This window comes from Dermacentor silvarum, chromosome 10 (genome assembly GCF_013339745.2).
Source record: "Dermacentor silvarum isolate Dsil-2018 chromosome 10, BIME_Dsil_1.4, whole genome shotgun sequence".
Classification (NCBI taxonomy): Eukaryota; Metazoa; Arthropoda; class Arachnida; order Ixodida; family Ixodidae; genus Dermacentor; species Dermacentor silvarum.
This window is the reverse complement of record NC_051163.1, coordinates 100,254,271-100,277,303: the sequence shown is the minus strand read 5'-3', so window position 1 is coordinate 100,277,303 and position 23,033 is coordinate 100,254,271. Positions and strand designations below refer to the sequence as shown.

Genomic DNA, 23,033 nt, shown 5'->3' with positions numbered 1-23,033 from the left:
TATATACGATTCATCATTATCATCAGGCTGTATTTATGTCCACTGCAAGACGAATGTCATTTGTCATTTCTTTTCTTGTCCAGTGGTAGAGGATAGTGAACTCGATACGACCATGGAGGAGGATAGTCCCGTCGAACCCACTCCTGCGCCACCTCCTCCGGCTAAGCGTGGCCCCAAACGCGGCAGAACAAGTGCAAAGTTCAGCTGCAATTTGTGTCCTTTTCTCACAAAAAGGAAAGCAGGAATGGCGCTTCACCTGAAGAAGCACAAGCGGGGTGAGCAAGCAATTCTTTTGGCTTCTTAGTGCTGTGGCATTTAACCCTGTCAGTGTCGGGTTTTTTCGGAGGTGATGCCCCCCCAGCATCGGATTTTTATTGGGTATTATGAAACGTACGCAATGGTTTAATTTCACTTATGCGGAAGGGAAAAAATGACACGGATAATAGCAAATGCACTCTTAGCATGGTCCTCACATTCCTTATCTTGGTCTCGTATCTCCTACCTAGTTTCATTGTGATGTGCACACTTCTACAATAGAGCCCCCATCTCATAGTCAAAAAAAAAAAAACTAAAAGCTTCTGAATTGCCAAAAAATACATGCTTATTACAGTAGACCTAAATTAAGAGACTCCGGTCCGGGTAAATAGATTTTTCGGTTAAGGTAGGTGACCACGTTCGATAAAAAATTTTCCAATTCTAGTCCAAAAGTTACAATTATATTTTTGGCTTGTAAAGCTTAGGTAGTTTAAAACGTTAAAATGATGAAATTGGTAAAAATGTAAACAAAAAAATTATATAAATCAAAATGTGCCAAAAATGCATGTTGCGCCAACAGTCATAACTACGAGGGTTGATCCAGAAATAAGGTTCCCATCAATGTTACAAATAGAGAACAATGCGTATTCTTATAGCAATGTACATCATTACAAATAAGACACTTTGCTCTATTTTTTGACATAATCGCCATCTTTTTCTATGTATTTTTGTAGACGTGCTCCAATTTCAGTATCCCAATGTTGTAGAACTCCACCGCCAACCGTTGAGGAAGCGTTTCACTTCTTTAACTTCGTCGCTCCGGAAGCGTGTGTCACTCAAGTGTTCCTTTAACTTGGGGAACAAGTGATAATCGCTAGGCGCGAGGTACGGACTGTACGGTGGGTGGGGCTTGACAGTCCACCCAAAATTTGTCAAAAGGTCCTGGGTTTGACGGGACACCAGAGGTTGGGCGTTGTCATGAAGCAGCGTTACACCAGCTGTCAGTCGTCCTCGCCGGCGGTTCTGGATAGCTCGCCTGAGTTTTATTAGTGTTGCACAATAAATGTCTGAGTTGATTGTTGTCCCAGGTTCAATGAAATCGATCAGCAGTATTCCTTACGATCCCAAAACACACTGGCCATGACTTTGCCAGCAGAAGCAGTTTGTTTGAACTTCTTTGCGACTGGTGACCCTGAGTGACGCCACTGTTTGGGCTTTTGTTTCACTTTGGGAGTGAAATGAAACACCCACGTTTCATCTCCCGTAACAATGGAGTCCAACAATCCTTATCTTCTTGACACTGTTGAAGAAACAGGCGAGCAGATGCAAGGCGTTTCTCCTTGTGTTCTGGTGTCAACAGACGCGGTACCCATAGAGCACAACACTTGTGATACCTCAATTTTTCAATCAAAGCTCTTTCCACTGTACTATGAGAACTACCAGGAATCCGAGCAACAAGTTCACGTACGGTGATCCTCCTGTTTTGAAGCACTTCGCATTGGACCATCTCGATAATCATCTCTGAAACTGATGGTCTTCCACTCTGTTCTTCATTGTGGACGTCTTTCCGACTGGCACTAAACTCCCTGCACCACTTTCGGACTTGTTGAACGGACATACACTTGTCGCCATACACCTCTGTCAACTGGTGATGAACATCCACGGGTGAAGTCCTTTTGACGTGCAAAAAGCGAATTACGGAACGAATCTCGCACTTGGTGGGAGCAGCAGTGGGCACCTCCATCTTGGGATGGCTGCTGAGCCAAAACTGAGCGGCGCAGCGAAGCGCGGCCGGACGGAATCGAGAGTGGGGGAACAGCTACGCACAGCGGTGTTGCCGGATTTCGCCTTGCACCTTCCCGTGCGGCTGGAGCTCTTGGGAACCTTATTTCTCAATCGACCCTGGTACAAAACAGTAGGTGCGATTCAAACGCGACTTGGCAGGTACGCAATGAGGACAATAACCTGTGCATCTAACCACTACAATCACCATATCTCGAAGCTAAGGTGCGTTATAAAAAGACTGATAAAGTTGATATCCGGCAGGTTTGCTTTTCACACAATTGGTCATAGTATAAAAAGTTAGTGCTCCTTTTCAGTCATTCTGCTTGAATGCACAGTTCCATATATAAAGAAATAGCACAGAAAATTTTATGCGAAAATATTTATTAGAAGGAAAGTTATCACTGTAGGATGCAACTGTAGGATGCAAAAAATCGATATTATGAGAAAAATGGCTTTAAAGATTGAAACTAAATGTCAATGTAATTAAAAAAAACGTTCAGTATGTTTAAGATCCACCAGACTTGTAAGTTGGGCCCTCCTTGGAAGCAACACGTCCTTTTGAGCGAGCTGCAGCACAAATCTTTTTTCTGGCCCGTTTTGCATCTTCAGCTGACTCACATACGGCCTTCCTCACATGGCGACAGTCACTGCGTTGGCACTTTCTCTTCATCCTGTACTTTGCGATAATTTATGGAGTACTATAACTTTCTCCTTGAAGAGCTAGAACTAAATCCCCGAGCTCGAAATGGCGTACGAAAAAGCACAGATTGCACAGATAACACAGAAGCAAACCTAATCAAACACGCGCAATGTAAACAACAGAGTGCCGAGCGCCCCACAGCCCTCTTGTGGAAATTTTTAAATAAATCTAAAACATCATGTCCCAGAAAATTCATTGAACAGCTTTAGAACGTACGTGAACAAATTAACATTACGTAATATGTATATGAAGAGACATACATCTATGATGGGATAGCAGATGCTGTGGAATCAGAAACCTTCAGTTTCGGTTTCAGAGGGTTGGAAAAGTTGTCATAACTTTTGAACAGCTTAAGACAAAAACCGAATTCGTTTTGCTAAATATTCTTGAATAGACAGGGAGCTTGAATATGCTAAATGCAAAAAATATATATATTTTTGAAAAGTTGTTTTTGAACATGGTGACCTACCTTAATTCAATTTTGGCCAGAGGTCCAGGCTGGTGCCCATGCATTTATTTCCATGGGCTCAAACTTTCGTTATTTTGATCCTAAAATTGGCCTTTGCTGGTTAACTCTAACTTGACTAGTCAGAACGCGCATGCATGATCCTTTTGGTGACTCCGATAGTGACCCCTTTAGTGGCAGTGTCTGTTCGGCGGAGCTATGGGGACGGTGAATGTGTTGAACACACGTCATCTCTTGTAGAAAATGCCTATTTTCGGCCCGCCCTAGGAAGATTTTTTCCCAATAACCGTAGCTCACAGTGTTTGATTACGGTATTTACCCGGTTCTAACATGCGCCTATGTTAAAAAAATTGGCCTGAAAATTACCTGTGTGGTGCATTCGGACACGAAACCAAAGCTGCCTTTGCAACGTTTGCATGCTTTGCCGCTTAAAAGCTATGTATTTCGGCAAAGCTAACTAAAAACTGTGTGGCGAAATTGACTTTAAGAAACCGGCCACCATTTTGCAACAATGGTTCTTGCTAAAAAAAGTGGGTGCGCGTTCAATTTCTACTTTCTTTAGGAGCTTTAATGTCATTTCTACGTTAGTTTATTGCATTGAACACATGTAAAGTGGCCGCACGTTTGATTCGTGGGCATGTTAGAATCGAGCAAATACTGCCAAATGAACCATCAGTGTTACTGGCGTTTTTCTCTTTTTTGCATCTTGTTTAATTTCACCCGCCGAATAGTTCGATCATTTTTGTCGGTCCTGTGAGGGTCAAATTAATGGAAGTCAACTGTATAAAAAACATGCAAAGAACTGAGGTCCATTGCCATGCAGGGTCATTGACATATCGTTAATACAAATATATTGTTGTTTTCCGATGTAATAAGCCTTTATTAGTCCCCATGCTAAGGCACCGTTGCTTTTTCCATGCATGTTCTGGCTAAATTGCTTCAAAACGTTTTTCCTCTACTCTTAATTGGGGGAATGCAAATGTGTGTTTTTGACATTCTATTCTCTTGGCATTGCTACTCAGCTTGGTGCGAAAATATAAATATTGAACCATATACAGAAGAGATGCTCAAATGCTTTGGCTCGTTGCACTTGGTTGAAATAATTTGTTGAACGAAAATAAAACTTATTTAAACAAGTGTATTGCAAGACTTGTATATGAAAGAAGTAAATGTAAGTGGGAGTTGTGTTGATTCAGCTCATTGTAAGCATGAAAGATCCAAGAAACTGCACTGAATGTACTTTTAACTGAACCAGTCAGGCATGGAAGGGATGTTTTTGGTTTTATCATCCCTATGAAATACAAATGCATGGTTGCCCTCAACCATACTGTGCAACCCAATGCCTGATCCTTTTGCATATTGTTTTCACGTCTTCTACATTTTCCAGCCTCTGTGTATTTTATCAATACAACTAAATGTTTGGTGGTGATAGCTGGTAGTGCATATTATGTCTCTTTCAGCTGCATCCTTACGAGAAGCTGCACGAAGTCAGACAAAGGAAAGAAACGAGAGTGAGAATGATTCCACTGAAGGGGAAATGGCAAGCAAAGATGTAGATGCCAGTCCAACTGCTACAGCCACTCCAGAGAAGACATTAGAAAAAAGCAACGGCCGACATCCATCTGCTACAGCCACTCCAGAGAAGACATTACAAAAAAGCAACAGCCAACGTCCATCTGCTGCAGCCACTCCAGAGAAGATATTAGGAAAAAGCAACAGCCAACGTGCAGCTGCTATAGCCACTCCAGAGAAGACATCACAAAAAAGCAACGGCCAACGTGACTCGAGTGAAAGCAGAAGAGTTGTAGACTTCGAACCAGTGAAAGAAACTGCACCATGTCAAAGCCATGAAGAAAGCGTGAGTGATGAAGACACTGACTCACTAACGTCTGCCTCTGCCAGCAGTAAATCCCTGCACAAAGACAAGGGTAGGAAGTCACTTCAGCCTGCACCACGCAGTTACAAGTCACGTGTGAGTCTCGCACACTTGCCTACCATCAAAGAGCCGCTCCAACTGAGGTGCCACGTGTGCCCGTTTACGACCAAGTACCAGGCAACACTTTTTCTTCACATCAAAGAGCATGCAGGTGAGGCACTTCTTTCTCGTTACATCGAGATTTCTCTGGTTTAGCTCCTAAAGTATGACATAGTTTGTTTACAGGAAGCGGACATCACAGCCTTTTTCACAGTGCTAGCTTAGTTTAAATTGCACAGCTTGTGCATCCAGCCGCACAGTGTTGATTCACTTGAAGTAATTTGGCTGCCACAACCTTGTTTAAAGTTATAATGGTAGATAAAATTACTTGGTTACATCTATTATTTCATTATATCCGTTACTGCCCTTTACAGTGGAATCTCATTACGACTTTCATGGGAAGTGGAACACAGTATCAAAAAATCATACTCTCCAAAACAAGTTTCAGAACAGGAAAAGTTGCACAGTAGGGGAACGACTTGCTTTTTTTCGACTACTATGAAATAACTGGTCACCTTGCGCTGCACTTTTTCATTCTCAGAGTACGTAAACAAGCTCTTTAGAGCTTGACGATTTCAATGAAATTTTTTCAGTATTATCTATAATTGATTATCTGTTATATGCAAAAACTAGAAGTGGGCGAATTTCAGCTTTGTTCAAGTATGAATAGTAAATATCGAAAGTCGAATAGAGTACACATATATATACAGCAGTAATGTTTATATTGCTATAATTAGGTACCATATGCTTGTACTGACTCGTGAAAAAAAGACAATTATCAGGGACAATCAGAATAATTTTTAAACGCATCACCAATTGTCATTAAAAATGCTGAACGAATAGCCTCTCAACATCTTTAGAGCTTTGTTCCAAACAGGCTTTCGAAGAATGGCTCGCTATCCAAAAACGGTAAATAAATGGTTGGACAAAAAAAGATCAAAAGTGGAAAAATGAAAAAGAGCTGCTGAAGGACTTGTGTGCTGTAGACACACGTAGAAGGGGCCGTTGCAACAAAGACTTCACTGTCACATAAAAAAAAACTGCTACATGACTAGACTGCCAAAAACACTGACAGACTAAAAAAAAATAATTACAAGTTGTCATGTAGGCTTCTGCCACGAAACCGAATGCAAAGCTTGTATTACCTTTTTTATTTGAAAATGTTGAGTAGTGCACTTTCAAATACGAATATAATTAGTATGTAATATCCAATTTCTATTCGAAACTTCGAATATTTGCCCAGCCCCAGCAAGAACATATTGCATCTTTTTGTTATGAATACGAATGAAATGAGTAATGATGTATAGGCTGCAGCATTCAGCACCCCACACATGTCATTTAGAATGTTGCACTATGCAAATGTCAAGTTTAATTATGACATTTGTTTGTGGCACGAATTTTAAGCAACCTTGATTGCTACAGAGGGAATACAGATGCTTTATATATGAAATGCAATGGCTTGTCTAGCGATGTTACAGTGGCCATATTGGATATAGTGCTGTCATCACACGACCCAATCTGATGCTAGATAAAAATTTTGAATGCATATAAAGTGGTCGGTATAGCATGCGACAGCAAAAAATTACTGCCCGTAGCAGATGACCGCCACTTCCTTCGCATTAACCAAGTGCAGGCAGCCCACCGGTTTGGCACTGCAGCACTGCGCTGCAGCTGCCTCACACGGAGTCCATCACTCTTCCAATCTGTTTATTTAATTGACTTTTGGACGGGGTTGCCTGGTTTGGCTACATTGCATCAAATTGGCTATTTTTGAAGGATCGTGTCATGAGAATTTTTGGGTTGGCTACTTTTAAAAGCAACATTTTTCTATAAGAACTGTAAACAAGCATTGATACTGTTGATGCTGGACTGCTCTCTAAACAAGTTTTGGAACATACCTAGTCTTATATTTTTTTTAATTTATTGATGCTGTCAGCCCTTATGACGGGCTATTACAGGAGTGGGTTTAACATACATAAACAGAGAAGTGCATTAGTGCACTTGAACAATGCGCAAAAAAGAAAATGAAGCAGCACTGCTTATACGAAACAGATTAACAATATTATTACACAGCACATTTTGATATATCACAATATTAGTGCAGAACATCAGGGTGCATCAGGGTACATAAGGCAATGTAATGCTTGCAAGAATGCATTAACTGATTTTATTTGGACAATTAAATCAGGCAAAGAGTTCCACTGCTGAATTGCCCTGGGAAAAAAACTATACCTGAAGCAGTCGTGCACTGTGGAAGGAGGTATGTACAGTGCTCACGGATTGAAATGCGTCAATTTATGCCTAACCAATGCGCATACTTGCATTTGCAACGTTTCCAGTTCGAGCGACATTGGCGTAATTTTGTTTCGTACACTTATATCAGAGTCCGCATCACCTTTAGTGAGCATATTCATAGCAACATGGCATATATCTCTGGAGTAATTACACATATTAAGCGTTCCAGCTTAAACATTTACCGTCACGTTTCATTCTGTGAGCACTGTACATACTGTGTCTGTGCCGTGATGTTTCCTTTGCCTTGATTTGGAAGTACTTGTATCTTATTTTGACATGGTTATGAATTATTAACAGGAATTTATGTCTGATACTCGGTACATTTCCGTAGAGGTGAGAGCTCTGCTTGAGAGCTCAAGTTTAAATAATTCAGTTGGAGAGTGAAAATGGCAGTATTTAATAAATATAAACCTAGAAGTAAGGCGCTGGACCTTCTCTAGTTTTAGACAGCTACTTTGGGTGTAGGGGTTCGATACTATTTTTGCATACTCAATTATGGGTCTTAGGAAGGTTTTGTAAGCTAAAATTTTAATTTCAGAAGAGGCACAGTGCAGGTTACGTCTCATGCCCCACAATACTTTGTTAGCTTTTGCACAAAGCTCATTTACGTGAAGATTCCAATGCAAGTCGGGTGTAAATTTAAGATCTAGGTGTTTATATTGTTTAACTCGAGCAACTTCATGACTGGTAGTACTGTATGAAAAGTTTAGAATATACTTTTTTCTAGAGATGGACATAAAAACCGATTTATGCATTTGCCACCGATCACACCGGTTCTTAATTTTCTTTAAGTTAAGATTAAGGTCGGCCTGATCACCTGGTGACTCTATTCTCTTGGACAAAATGCAGTCGATGGCAAATATCCTTATTTATGTAGTTATGTCATTTGGCAGATCATTTATAAAAAGTAGGAATAAAAGGGGCCCTAAGACATTACCCTGGGGTAACCCCAGATACTACGGGAGATAAACTAGATTGCTGATGTCCCAGTTTAACATATTGTTCTCTATGTGCAAGGTAAGAAGTGAACCACCGCGTAAGAGCAGAATTTTTGAAGGTAACATTGATTTTAAGTAAAAGCTTTTTGTGGGACACCATGTCAAAGGCCTTTGCAAAGTCGAAGAATATTATACCAGTTTGGCCGCGGGCATTAATTGGGCTAGAGAGGTCATGTACAAGTTCAATAAGCTGAGTGAGGGTGGATAATCTTTTGCGAAAGCCATGTTGATCTGGAAAAATTAATTTATGTTCATCTAAAGAGGTGAGCAGGTGCTTTGATACAATGTGTTCTAGCATTTTAGAACAGGTGCTCGTGAGCGTTATCGGTCAGTAGTTGCTAGTGGCAGAGGTTGGACCACCTTTATGTATGGGCCCAATTTTTGCGCACTTCCAGGCAGTGGGAAATGAGCCACTAGAAATGGATGATTGAAAAATTAGTGTTAAAAACTTGGATGTCTATTCGGCATATCTATAAAGGAATTCCTTGGGGGTTTCATCAGGACCGGGACTTCTTTCTATATTAACGTGAATCAACAGATTTAAAATGCCCTCTTCTGTAATCCCAATAATCTGAATAGGAAGTCTGTCCGCATAATCATTGATGGTAGGCAAGATACCGTCATCGATGGTAAAGACTGCGGAAAAAAAAGGAGTTAAATGCCTCCGCTTGATCCTATCATAAGAAGCCAACAAACAATAACACCAAGGACAACATAGGGGAAATTACTTGCACTTTACTAATTGAATTAAAGAAATGATAAATTAATGGAAATAAAAATGGATGAAAAAACAACTGTCCGCAGGTGGGCAACGAACCCACGTCTTCGCATTACACGTGCGATGCTCTCACCATTGAGCTACCGCGGAGCCGTTTTCCCATCCACTTTCTGGGGTATTTATGTTTTACAACTAGAACTAACCTTGATCCTAGATACTTTTGTCTGTGAGCATGCTACACGACTTAGCCGTTGGATTCAAGTACCTCCAAAACTTGTCTGGGGCTTCCTTGAGAAATCGTTTCAGCGTTGAGTTATAAAGTTATCTTTAGATGTCTTCAGGTTATGCTGGAGATTTTTACCTAAAAGATGAATGTCATGTTTCTGTTAAATACTAGGACTGAGGATGCAAGCCTTTTGCATATGTTCAAGCTTTCTTTTAGTGTGTATTATCTCCCAAGTTACCCAGGGGTTTCTTTTTCCTGCACGTTTAGAACTCTGAGGAATGAAATGTTGTATGCAAAACGCTGTCATATCATGGAAAAATTTCCACAGTTCCTCAGTAGTACCAGATGATCTCTACAAATTGAAAAAAGTATATGACTGCTCCAGATGTTCCAGTATTGTCAGGTCATTGGCGGCTTTAAAGTTTGGAATCACAACTTTCTCATTCTCACGCATGATAATAACATACACATCTAGAGACATCATAACCATTTTATGATCAGAGAGACCTTCATCAAATTCACACATGTTAAGAAATGGGAGCAACCAACCATATAAGAATATTAGATCAAGGATTGATGAAGCAGTTGGACCCACACGCGTACAAGCTGAGATGACCTGAGGTAAATCATAACAGAAAGCGATCTCAAGTAGTTGTTCACAATTAGGGATTTCACGTCCCTCCACACAAAGTCTCGACCAATTAATTCTAGGGAGGTTGAAGTCCCCTAATAAAATAATATTGTCTTCGTGCTTTAGGTGTGCGTTCATAAAGCTTCTGAAGTTATTAAGCACGTTCACTGGGGAGTTTGGCAGTCTGTACATAGCACCAATGAATACTGTACGCCCATTAAGTTTGGTTTTAATCCAAATAGCTTCAACATCAGTGACATGCGGTAGAATACTGAACAATATACATTCTTTAATTAGTAGGGCAATACCTCCTCCTCTTGTTTCGCGGTCTCTTCTCACGATTTTGTATCCAAGAGGTGTTACTTCGGCATCTAGTATGGCTTTTTTAAGCCATGTTTCAGTAAGTACCAGAATATTGGGATCATGTTTCAGTAGTAGAGCCGCAGTGTCCGTAAACTTTATTTAAAATGCTTCTTACATTTATGTTTATTATCTTTAACTGTTTAGAAGCACTGTGACGCCGTTAATCGTTACCATGCCTGTCATCTCTTTTGGAAGGTTTCTTGCATATGTACCTCAAATGAGTAGCCTCATTCCAACCATACACCACATCATTTATTTTCGTCTTGTAAAACGTAAGTTTCATATTGATCCCCCCTTTCCTCTCCTCAGAACTGGAGTCCCATAGCCATTTGCGGATCTCGACAATTCGTTTAGAAAAGTTGTGGAGATGGGTTTGCACAAGGCTTACCGTAATTACGGGCGACAGTCAGGAAAGGGCACGACGCTCCTCCACTCCGCAATGCAGAAAGGCACTACGGCAGGGTTCGTCGACTCTCCGACACGGCGCAGAGAAGGCTCCGGAGTCAGATCGCCAACAAACACGGGTTTATTCACCCAAGATACAGCACAGTGCGACAGTCGTAGCGCTTACGGGCCAAGGCTCACTGCAAGACAGATCAAGTACGCGCGCCCGCTGCGCTAGGGCTGACCGGGTAGTGGTCCGCCAAGCGTGAGAACGAGGAGTCGCGAGAACAAAGGTCCCATGTAACCCCCTCGTTGCGGGCCTGTGAGCATCTGCCCCGGCGAGGAAGCACTCAGCGGATGAGAGCTCGGGTGGAGAGGGTGCCTGGGGGCCGCCGCTTTGGAGGCCAATTGGGGCGCGTCCCGGTGACGTGTTCTCGCGGGGCAAGTCCAATTCTGGAGGGGAAGAAACATGGTTTGTGCGGAAAAGTAGGTCCGGCGCTCTAGCCATGTCCGCCATGCTGCCATTACGGTGGCGGTTCCCAAAGATTGTGCTCAGCACCACGCGCGAGCTGTGGGATGAGCCGTGGGAAGGCACCTCGATCCCCACATTCCCCCCTCCTATAGACCGAGGCCAGCCTCCAAAGGTGGCTGACTGAGGCCAAGTGGCAAGGTTGACTCAGCCAAAGAGGGCGAAGCCAACGGGGCAAAGTCCAAGAGGGTGTCGTCGTCTTCACTTGATAGGAAGCCAGGGGCTTACCTTGGTTACCAAAGTTCCGCCCACCAAGAAGGGCTCACTGCTAGGAGGAAGGGTCGGCAGCCCAGGAAGGACGGGGCAGGGCAGCACCACGGGACAGCCAGCAATGCTGGAGGTCCGCCGGCCAGGAGCTGCCAGGAACGTGCACGGCGTGGCTGCCCTTTTGGCGCAGCAGCCACCACGGAAGTCACAGGGCCCTCCGGATTGCACGCTAGGCCGGGATGCCAGTCAGCAGCGGAAGCCGGAGTGACCATCCTCGCCCAGGGGTCAGCGTCCGTCTGGGCGGACCAGCCGCAGTTAGCGGCAGCCAAGGCAGCAGGAGGCAAGGCTGCTCGGGTTCGGGGCCCCCAAAGGCAGGAGTAAGTCATGGCGGAAGGACCAGGAGCAGCAGGCCTTGAGGTCAGCAACAGGCTGGCATGGTAGGACCAGGGACAGCTGGCTTTATGGTCAGCAAGACTGGAGGCACACTGAAGCCAGGCGCAGAGCAAAGACTAGACGACGCAAGGTAAAGGACAGGAAAGCCCCGGCATAGCCGGCGTGCCAAGAAAGCTGCCCGCCAGGCTGAGGCTTGGGCAACACATAAGAGGGTATACTAGGCCACATGGGCCTGTGACCGCTTCGATGTGCACCCTTACACCGTACCTGCATTTCTCCGTTCACCGGCATGGTAGGGAATAAAGTCCGGCTACCATCTGGTGGGAGAAAGTCTGCCTAGGTGCGTTTCCGCAGGTTGTACCGGTGGCGTGGCCTGGGGCCAGCCGTGTCACGGTTTGCCTGCGGTTCGTTGACCGCTTCCCCCCTCTCCCCAGTTGTTGCTATGGGCATAAAAAGGTTTGAGGTCCGAGACGTGAACTGGACCGCCGACTGGTCGCCGTTGGGAGTCAGCCAGCTTGTATACCAGAGGGGACATTTTGGTCTCGCACTCTGCGCCAACAGCAATACCAGCTGTCCGGGTGTGCCCGATGGCATTGCCGTCCCGCTCCTCTTGGGAGCTCGGCTCTTTGAGCCCGTCAACAAATTGCCGACAAAATGGATCGCTCTGCTGTGCCTTTAGTAACTCTTGCCTGCTGAAGACGATACCAGCAGGAGTAATGGGGTACACCGGGTATATACGTCCTCTCCCGAGGCTGGCAATCCAGGGATCGCTTCGCTGTCGGGGGTTGCGCCTGTCGAGCCATTGGAGACGTGGCTCCGGTCTCTACTGAGTGCGTGAGGTTCGCGCCTTTTGAGCCATTGGAAAATGAGGCTCCAGCTTCTACTTGGTGTGAATGCTCACAGGAGTAGCGGACCAAAGGATCAGACGCCGAAACAGGGGCTCACGACAAGGTGTCCGCCACCACGTTTGAACTCCCTTTCCGGTAGCGCATAACAAGTTTGCAGCGCTGTCATGTCTACGCCTAGCGTGCGAGGCGGCCCGATGTCTTGCACAAGCACTTAAGTCAGATTGTACGTCTCCACGGCAAATGACACTTTCGCTAACGCAAACTTCCGGAGAGCAAAAAGGACGAATGATAAGGTGGTCCGCTCAATGTGCGACCGACCCAATGGGGCCAGTAAACGGCAATGAGAGCTGGGTTGCCGCTTTGACAAGCGCATGAGGCCTCACACGACCGGCCGACAGATCGACAGCGGAGAAGGGTGGCTCACACACTTCGAAAATGACGCTCGGATGCCCGTGAGGCGAGTGGTAGTCGGAAAACGCGGCGACATTGTCGGCTGAGCGGGGTGGCTTGCGCTCAACATTGCCTCCCAGCTGCGCTCGGGACAAGGAGAGGCCAGCGAGCGGTTTTGCACCAGCAGGGAGGCTCGGCTGCGGCGCACGAGACACCGAACTGCGCTCAGCACAGAGGAAGGCCAGCGAACGAGCTCGCGCCTACGGCGGAGCGGAAAGCTGCACCGCGGCGTATTCGTCCGAGAAAGGTGCTCGAGACAAAAGGTAGGCCAGCGAGCGTATGTGTGCGAGCATCTAAACGGGGTGGCTCCGATGCGGCACGTTGGGCACTAAACTGCGCTCGGGACAAAGGCCAGCAAGCGAGTTCGTGCCAGCACCTAAGCAGGGTGGCTCCGGTGCGACACCAGCCTGTGCTCGGGGCAGGGGAAAGCCCGCGAACGTACCGGCAGAGCGGTGTGGGTCCGGCGTGGCAAACGACACTCGGGACAGAGGGAGGCCGGCGAGCGTATTCGTGCCGGCATCTAAGGAGGGTGGCTCCGATGCGGCACATGGCGCGGCGAACGACGCTCGGGACAAAGGGAGGCCGGCGAGCATATTCGTGCCGGCATCTAAGCAGGGTGGCTCCGATGCGGCATATGGCACAGTGAACGACACTAGCAGGACAAAGCGAGTCCGGCTAGTGTATTCGTGCTGGCATCTAAGCAGGGTGGCTCCGATGCGGCACGTTGGGCACAAATGCGCTCGGGACAAAGGGCCAGCAAGCGGAGACAGCAGGCCAGAGGGGCTAGTAGGCACCTGCTCCCCGCGCATCTCAAACAGTTGAGAAAACCCGTAACTGGCGTGGCTATATAAGACTAGTGTACACAACCGAGCGGTCGACATCACCTAGGGTGCTCCAAGGAAGGGATTGCTCCTAGTGGCCGAAAGCAGAGGGTCGCGAAGGCGAACCTACCTCATAGTTATGTGGAGATGGGTTTGCACAAGGCTTACCCTACGAGCGACGGTCAGGAAAGGGCACGACGCTCCTCCACTCCGCAACGCACAAAGGCGCTATGGCAGGGTTCATCAACTCTCCGACACGGTGCAGAGAAGGCTCCGGAGTCAAACCGCCAACAAACACGGGTTTATTCACCCAAGATACAGCACAGTGCGACAGTCACGGCACTTACGTGCCAAGGCTCACCACAAGACCGATCGAGTACGCGTGCCCGCTGTGCTAGGGCTAACCGGGTAGCGGTCCGCCAAGCACGAGAACGAGGAGTCGCGAGAACAAAGGTCTCATGTAAGCCCATCATTGCGGGCCTGTGAGCATCTGCCGCGGCGAGGAAGTGCTCAGTGGATGAGAGCTCGGGTGGAGAGGGTGCCCGGGGGCCGCCGCGTGGGAGGCCAATCGGGGTGCGTCCCGGTGACGTGTTCTCGCGGGGCAAGTCCAATTCAGGGGGGGAGGGGAGAAGCACGGTTTGCGCGGGAAAGTAGGTCCGGCACGCTAGGCTAGCCATGTCCGCCATATTGCCGTTAAGGCGGTGGTTCCCGGAGATCGGCCTAAACGCCACGCGTGAGCTGGGGGACGAGCCGCAGGAAGGCACCTCGATCCCCACAAAGTCTTCGTTAATGCTGATTTCCTTACCCCGAAGCTTAAAGCAGTTTCGCAGGATTTTAGTTTTATCTCGGAAATCGGAGAGTCTCAAAATGATTGGCCGATCTTTACTATCTGTCGCTTTCCTAAGCGATGAATCCGTTTGACTGAATCAATTTTTAGGTTTAAGATTGTATGAAAAACATCAATGTTGACCGTCTTACGTAATGGCTCTTCAGTTTCATTCACATCTTCTCTTATCCCTCTGATAATGAGATTATATCGCTGAGAGCAATTATCGAGGTCATCAGTTGGTTTGACGAGAGCATTACTCTCAGAATTTGATTTACGGTTCAAGTGGTCAACTCTTTTAGCAAGAGTTGCCATTGCAGTTTCAGTTTCATTGGCAAACTTCTCAAGGTTAGCAAGGCTTGTTGGGGCTTCATGCAAGATCTCTAATCTTTCCTCTATTTTCAAAAGCCTGCCCTCTACTCGTGCCTCAAAAGATGCTTGGTTTTTTTCAATATTAGTTACTTTTTCCAAGACCACCCTCTGTGTCTTAATCATCTCGTTAAACATTCCTTCAGTGATAGGTCCGGGATTTTCCTCAACATCTCTCGAGCGAGCCATTAGCTAAAGAGCAACGGTACAACACTTAGATATACAACATAAGCGAGTATGTGGACACGGCAACACAACTAAGCATAGAAAATTACTGCGAAAACCATATTTTCAATCACCAACCTGCACAAGGAGAGGGAAAGTCGGTGACATTGCCACGGCAGTGTTGCCGTGTCCACTGATGTTTGCTGAAACGGGCGTCCTTTTTAAAGTCAGAAAGTCAGCAGGTCCGAGATAGGTGACATCACGGTGCGTGTTGATGAGGCGCTGTGGCCATTGTCCATGTGTGGCAGCCGCGATGTGATGGAATCACCAAAGGGTGCGCCTAAGACGCAATTCGGCAAACCCAAAGGCTATGCAAGCTGGCAGCGTCCATCCACCGCGAAAGTTGCAGCAGCGCTGATCCAAAAGCACCCAGCTGGAGCCTGCACATGGAGTGCGAAAGTCGGTGACATTGCCACGCAGTGTTGCCATGTCCACTGATGTTTACTGACATGGGCGTCCCTTTTAAAGCCAGAAAGTCAGCAGGTCCGAGATAGCTGACGTCACGGTGCGTGTTGATGATGCGCTGGGGCCATAGTCCGTGTGTGGCGGCCGTAATACGGGATCACCGAAGGGTGCGCCTAAGACGCAATCTGGCAAAGCCAAAGGCGATGCAAGCTGGCAGCGTCCATCCACCGTGAAAGTTGCAGTAGCGCTGATCCAAAAGCACCCAGCTAGAGCCTGCACAAGGAGCGGAAAGTCTGTGACCATGCTACGGCAGTGTTGCCATGTCCCCGGATGTTTGCTGAAACGGGCATCCCTTTTAAAGTCAGCAGGTCTCAGATAGTCAGGTGACGTCACGGTGCATGTTGATGATGCACTGTGGCCATAGTCCACGTGTGGCAGCCGCGATGTGACGGGATCACCAAAGGGTGCGCTTAAGACATGATGTCATGAGTAGGAGGCATGTGGCGCGAGAAAAGAAGAGGACAATGTGCATGGAGCGTTCCGAACGGCATAAGACCTCGAGGCGCGTGACCCGAGCCGTAATCGAGGGTGAAGAGACGCTGAGCAGGGATTATCAACATGGTTCTGGGCCAGGAAGGTCGCATTGTCAGCACCGCACTGGCGACGGGAGCCTTGGAAGTTCAGTTGAGTCCGGGACGCTGGTAGTCCAGGGTGCGTCCATCGACCTCGGCGAAGTTCAAGTGAGGCTCCTTGGGCTGGCTGCAACCTCTCACGGCAGGGCTGGGCACTCCAGAAAGGATCCCCCTTCATCGGCAGACCAGCACATTCGATGGTCCCCAGAGCGCCACTGGCGTCGGCGCTCGCAGAAGTTGCGGCGTACCCAGGCGTTAGGCCTAACCAGGTGGGCCTAGATGCCATGTCACTGACAGAGTTCGGGACATTGACATCTGAGACGGACGAGGTGACTAGCTGACATCAAGGCAGCAACGGTTACGCGACAATCGGCAAGAGCAGTGACTTTGAGGAAGTCCGACAAGATTCCGGCCGGGAAAATACGTGCGACGACGAACTCAGTAAGAATGATCCTCGCTTGTAGCATCGCAGCAGTAGGCTAGGGTTGCCCAACTATCGTGTAGTAAACGCTTAGAAATAACGTAGGCGGAATTAAGGGCATGTTTAGTAGATGTTAGGTTGTACATTTAGTAGTATTTATTCCTTCAGTGTGTTCTAGTTTGAGTGAGTTTTGTTTTGAGTTTTGGGCTGGTGTGTGATTAAAATCCGTTTGCTGTTTTGAAGTTGAAGTTTATTTCTTTCTTTGTTACAGAAAACAAGAGCTAAAGGCCATGTGGCCTGACAGAGGCTCTTGTATTGTGACAAATACAGCACAAAAAACGAGTGAGTACAATGTAGAAAATACAAATAAACAAGATAGATTTATACAATTATTACATGAATATACATTCTATGCTTGAAAAATTATTGGTATGTACTTTCACATTACAGTGCAGATAGAAACATACATATACTGATATACTGTGCATAACAAAATGTTAGTGCAGTAGCATTTTACAATGAATTTCAGACTGTAAGAGAAAGGTTCTTATACATTCTTTAAAATAGGGTGCATAAAAATAATTTTTTTTTGTTCAACAATTTTTTAGTAGCTAAGGTATTTCATAGTTTAGATCCTGACATCCATAGTACCTGTAAATAGTGTTCTCATTTGATTGCATAATGGGTATCAAGGAGGAAAAATGGGTAGGCTGAAAACATAGTCCGTTTTTTATATTTAAGAGCAATCTATAATAGAAACTTGATTTGCTCGGATCAATGAATGTTTGTTAAAAAGATTGTGTATGGGTAAGTCTCGCAGCCTGCCATGGTAGTTTTCAAAAATTCGGACTACTCGTTTTTGCAAGTTTAATAATTCTCAAAGTTTTTTGCTGTCGTTCCCCATATCAAGGCACAATAAGTTAGCTTCGAGTAAAAAAGGGCATAATACATTGCTTTCTTTAGCCATAATGGTATTAGATCACCAATTTTATACATACAGCCAGCTACTTTACTAAGATCATTGCTCAGCTTGTTGACATGATTGTCCCAGGCGAGGTTCTTCTGAAACCATACCCCCAAAAACTTCTGCGTTGTTACTTGTTCATCCTCGTTGCTTGAAATAGAACATTGATATTAACAGGCAATGGCTTATTTATTGGTTTAAATATGATATATTTAGTTTTGTGGACATTCAATTGAAGTTTGCTTGTGTACAGCCATTCAGGTAATAAATTCAAGTAATCTATTTCTTTTTCTATGTATTGCAGGGAAGAATTTGCAAAGAAAAGATTAGTATCATCCGCATACATTACAATATTAGGTGAGGAAGAAATGCATGGAAGGTCATTAATATAAAGGTTAAATAATACAGGGCCAAGTATGGATCCCTGTGGTACGCCAATCTGTATTCTGAGAAGTGAGGAAGTCGCCCGATTAAATGAAACACACTGATAACGATCCGTTAAGTAACTCCTCATCAGATCTAATGCCGTACCACGTATACTGTAGTCTAAAGTTTAGACAGAACCATAACATGATTTCCACTGTCAAACGCCTTACGCAGGTCCAGAAATAAACCTACCGTGTATAAACGTTTTTCAATATTTTGCTGTGTTTGATGTTCTATGTTTAGAAGCGCATCCGGACATGATTTATTTTTTAAAAATCTATATTATGCCATCCTGATAATAGCATATTTCCTTAAGAAACCCTCCAGTCGTGAATTTAGAACAGTTTCAAAAAGTTTCGACAGAAAAGGTAGTATCGATATAGGTCGGAAATTGTTTACACTATGGTCAGCGCCACCTTTATGAATCTGGCAAACTCTGGCTATTTTAAGTTTGCTTGGGAAAATTCTGGATTCAAACATTTTATTGATAATGTGAGCTAAGACATTAGAGATGATGTCAGACACATATTTTATAGGAGATGCCATGATACCGTTGACACCTGCAGCAGTGTTGCACTTAAAGTTAATGATCGCGCTTTCAACTTCACCTGGTGTCACCGGAAATAACATTAACGAATTTGGGACAGTCTTTCGTAACCGAATGTCCTATCTCTTCTGGATCTTCTGCAGAAATTGGTGCAGTATTGAACAAAGTGAGCATTTAGGGCAGTGACTGCTTCATCATCAGCAAGAGTACCGTTTACAGAAGGTATTTGTAGGTCTTGAGGGCTAGCCTTTCCTCCAGATAGCTTCTGAATTTCCAGCCAAACTTTTCTTGGATTCGTATAGATGCACGAGAATACCTTCTCATAATATCTTTCTTTTGCGTTTTTTACATCTGAATTTACTTGGTTTCGGTACTCCTTGAGTTTGGCTAATTGATTTATGTCTCGCGTTTTAAGAAAGATATGGCACATTTTATTTTTATTTTTAATTTTTGTGAAAAGCACACCATCTATTCACGGCTTTCTCATTTTTTTGGGCGTCGGGAAATCAGATAGAGGCTCGCATGTTTGTTCATTGTGTTGAAACCTTGTTTCTTTTGTTTTGCAGTCAAGGACAAAAAGCTTCTTTCTTGCCAGTTCTGCTCCTACACAACGAAATTCAAGAACCACCTGGTTAGGCACGTCAAGTTACACACGGGCGAAAGGCCTTACAAGTGTACCGAGTGCCCACGTGCATATACAGACAGGAGCACTCTTGTTGCTCATCTCCGCGTACACACTGGTGAAAGACTATTTTAAGTGCAATATCTGCCCTCGTGAATTCATTCAGAAGCCACGGCTCAGACGGCATGTGCAAAGCAAGCACGCTGGTTCTGAACGAGTACAAACACCTGAATTGTAAACTTTCTGACCATTTCACTTTTCTTTTATGATGTTACTATAGTCGTTTTGTCTTATTTCACTCATATTTTAAGTGCAATATCTGCCCTCGTGAATTCATTCAGAAGCCACAGCTCAGACGGCATGTGCAAAGCAAGCACGCTGGTTCTGAACGAGTACAAACCACCTGAATTGTAAACTTTCTGACCATTTCACTTTTCTTTTATGATGTTACTATAGTCGTTTTGTCTTATTGCACTCATATTGTGATTCATTTTACATATATATGCTTCATTATATATATATTTGCGTTAATACCGCGGAAGTGTACGCCATCTCACAAGCTGGTATGCTCCACCACATTGAGCTTCATTTCTCTAGAGCTATTGTGCAACTTGCTAAATTTTCTCTCGCTGTCTACAAAGCTTTCAGTTTCCGTCTGCACTTCAATCTCTATTTGCTACGCCGCAAGTTATCGACGCATGACTGAATCATGTGTCAATAAGCCAAGAATAATTCAAGACCAAGGCTGCTATGAAATGGCTGACAAAATGAAACAGTGCCTGAAGCAGCCAGGTGGCAGGCCATGCTTCTCGAAAAGTGGAAAACAAAGTATTGCTATTCTGTAACTACATATTGTTAATGCTAAGTTTGTTATCTATAATGGGACATTGTCATGCCGTTCTTTATTTGTCTGCGAAACTTATATGTAATTGAGAGTTCGATGTAAGCTCATCTAGTCGGGATGAAACATGACAGACAAAAGTAAACCGACGAAATAAAAGTTAACAAATAATAGCCTATTGTGAACAACTCTTCTGTACAAAAGGTCAAATGTCTTGCCTTTTAAAGTTTTATTTGTTCAGTGTGTGTGATTCTCTGTTATAAAATTTATATGTGTACATTTATCTGTTAGTACTTTTGATCTTTCCTCCATCACTTTACGGCATCAAACTTCATCATATGCTGTGTGTGCTGTTTTCTGTGCATAAGTTGCTGTTTATGCTGGCTTTTCTTGGGCCTCAGGCGCCCTCCATATCCTCAAGCTATCGTTGGCCATTTATGGCTCTAGTGTGAAAATAAAGTTTTTATTTATCAATTGATTGATTGAAATTTTAATGCACTCTGACGTGCTTGTTTCTTCCAGCGAGTCCATCCTATGATTGCAGAAAATTTTACTAAAGCAGAGTACTTGATCAATAATCAAAAATGCATCAGGTAGTTTACTTGTTTCGGAAAGTTTACTTGTTTGTTTATTTGAAATATAGAAATGTAGTGTAAAGGGAAAATAAAATGGAGGAAATAGATTACTTACATCTCCGCAATATGCTTGCAGTACTCTACCTACTCGGCTACCGTGGTGCCACTTCAGTGTTTGTGTCATGATCTCTAACCGAAATTTTTTCTGGTTGGGTTCAGGTTCATGACTTTCTAGCAGGTTTAGCTGTAGAGTTAAAATTGTAGAAGTTTGAACTGATTCATTCCATTTGAAGCGGGGGTAAAGGAAAAAATTACATTGTTCTGCTTTTGGTTTCCAGAAAAATGCGCAGTACATTTGGAGAGCTAAGTTATGTTGGGTTTATAATGCAAAAAAGGTAAGGCGTGTAGACAGGGACACAAGAGAAGTGGACAACATGAATGCCGTGTTGCCCACTGCGTTCGTGTGTGTATGTGTCAAACTATTTTTCTGCATACCTGGGTCATACACAGAAAGAGAGAGATGCATAGCGGCCAGAAAGTGCGTGAAGTACCCTAAGAATGTGAATGTCATAAGAAGTTTGTACTTGAGTGGCGCAATGGGATAAAATTATAATACGCAATTTCTGTTTCTGGAGAAGCAGTGAAGACAATAAGTACATTATATATATGTAAGTTCCCGAGATTCAATGCAGTAGCTTCTTTCCAAATGACAGAACAAAAAGTACAATGATATAAGCAGGGAAACTGTTTAGCGATTACCAGAATATAGCACCCAAACACAAATATGTTACATACATTGTTTACATGATCTTTACAGTGTAAATGAGTAAAAAAGAACCGTTAAGTATTTGAACAAAACGACTTGCTCAAATAAAGGGGCGTCTCTTGAGAAGGAAGTTAAACTGCAGTTCAGTGTCTTCTAGTCAGCAATGGAAAATACCATATTTAGTCTTTCTTGGGCCCAGCGTCAATCGTTTACCTGAAATTCAAGCAGACAGCTGGCAGCTCCATCATAATTATCTGCAGCGTTACAAGTGAGTTACCGGTAAACTAAACTGCAGTATCCTCAGCATACAGGATAACCTTAGAAAATTTAAAGCCTGAGGAATATCATTTAGGTAAAGCGAACAATGTAGAACCCAGGAAAGAGCTCTGTGGTACGCGACATGATATATTTTAATTAACTGCCGATATAAAATCATTTACTACATATTCTTTACGAGAGAATAAGTAACTAAAAAATTTTGTGTAGTATCAATACATAGCCTCCCAATTTTCACAGTAGTATACTTTGTCAAACTGTGTCTTCTTGATATTTAAAAAGAACACAGCTGCTATTTCACTTTTATGTACGTATAGCAGGATTAATTTACAGTCAAAGGCTTGTACGGCTTTAGAGGTATTTGTTTGAAATGTCATGTTTTTGAGGGCTGATATTGTTCTCGTTAATAAATTTACTTATTGGAGACAAGACGCACATTGACAATTGACAGATAGAACATTGTTCTCGTTAATAAATTTATTTCTCATTTGAGGCAAGACTAGGTGAATCTGCCAAAGGTTTCCTTTAAAAAATTGGCAGATATTAGCGATTTCTTTCTCCACTCGCTCACTGCAACAGCAACAACTAGGCTTTCACTATGTACACCGTCATCAGCTGTCCTTGACAGATCCGAGCCATATATATATATATATATATATATATACACTTCCAGAACTCACCCCATCAAGGAGTGCGTTCTGGCGAGAACTTCCATGAGATGCCATGCAATAAAAACTATCGAATTGCACTTTCTTGTAAGAGTTCGAATAACGCATGAAGCTTCCGCAAGGTACGCTTAAAACATACAGCATTCTCAGATTAAACAACACAAGGGTATCTGCGGCGAATGGGGAATGAGCGAAAAGTTTCTAGAAAGCGTTCAGCGGTAGCCCGTGGATGGCTCGTACTACAGCACACGAAGATTGGGCTGCCTTCTTTCATTTTATGCTGTATGCGTAAGGAAAAAATTTTTTTTTAAAAGATCACGTATGGGGCTGATGATTACATGGAATTTCTCAACGGATTCACCTTTCATATATATCGGCCTTCACATATATTAGGCAAACCTTTTACTGTGTTAAAAGGCAGGACCA

General features: G+C 44.2%; 1 protein-coding gene and 1 non-coding gene across 2 annotated transcripts in view; one reads left to right on the top strand and one right to left on the bottom strand.

The window, feature by feature from the left end:
- Positions 1-23,033, top strand: part of LOC119466357 (uncharacterized) — a 53,570-nt gene that overhangs the window by 14,815 nt on the left and 15,722 nt on the right. Inside the window, exons 3-4 of the mRNA XM_049657018.1 lie at positions 84-275; positions 4,667-5,293. Of these exons, the coding sequence (XP_049512975.1) occupies positions 84-275; positions 4,667-5,293 (819 nt within the window). The remainder of the gene's footprint in view (positions 1-83; positions 276-4,666; positions 5,294-23,033) is intronic.
- Positions 9,271-9,342, bottom strand: Trnat-ugu (transfer RNA threonine (anticodon UGU)). Its single transcript has one exon. It is a non-coding gene; the product is annotated as a tRNA-Thr (tRNA).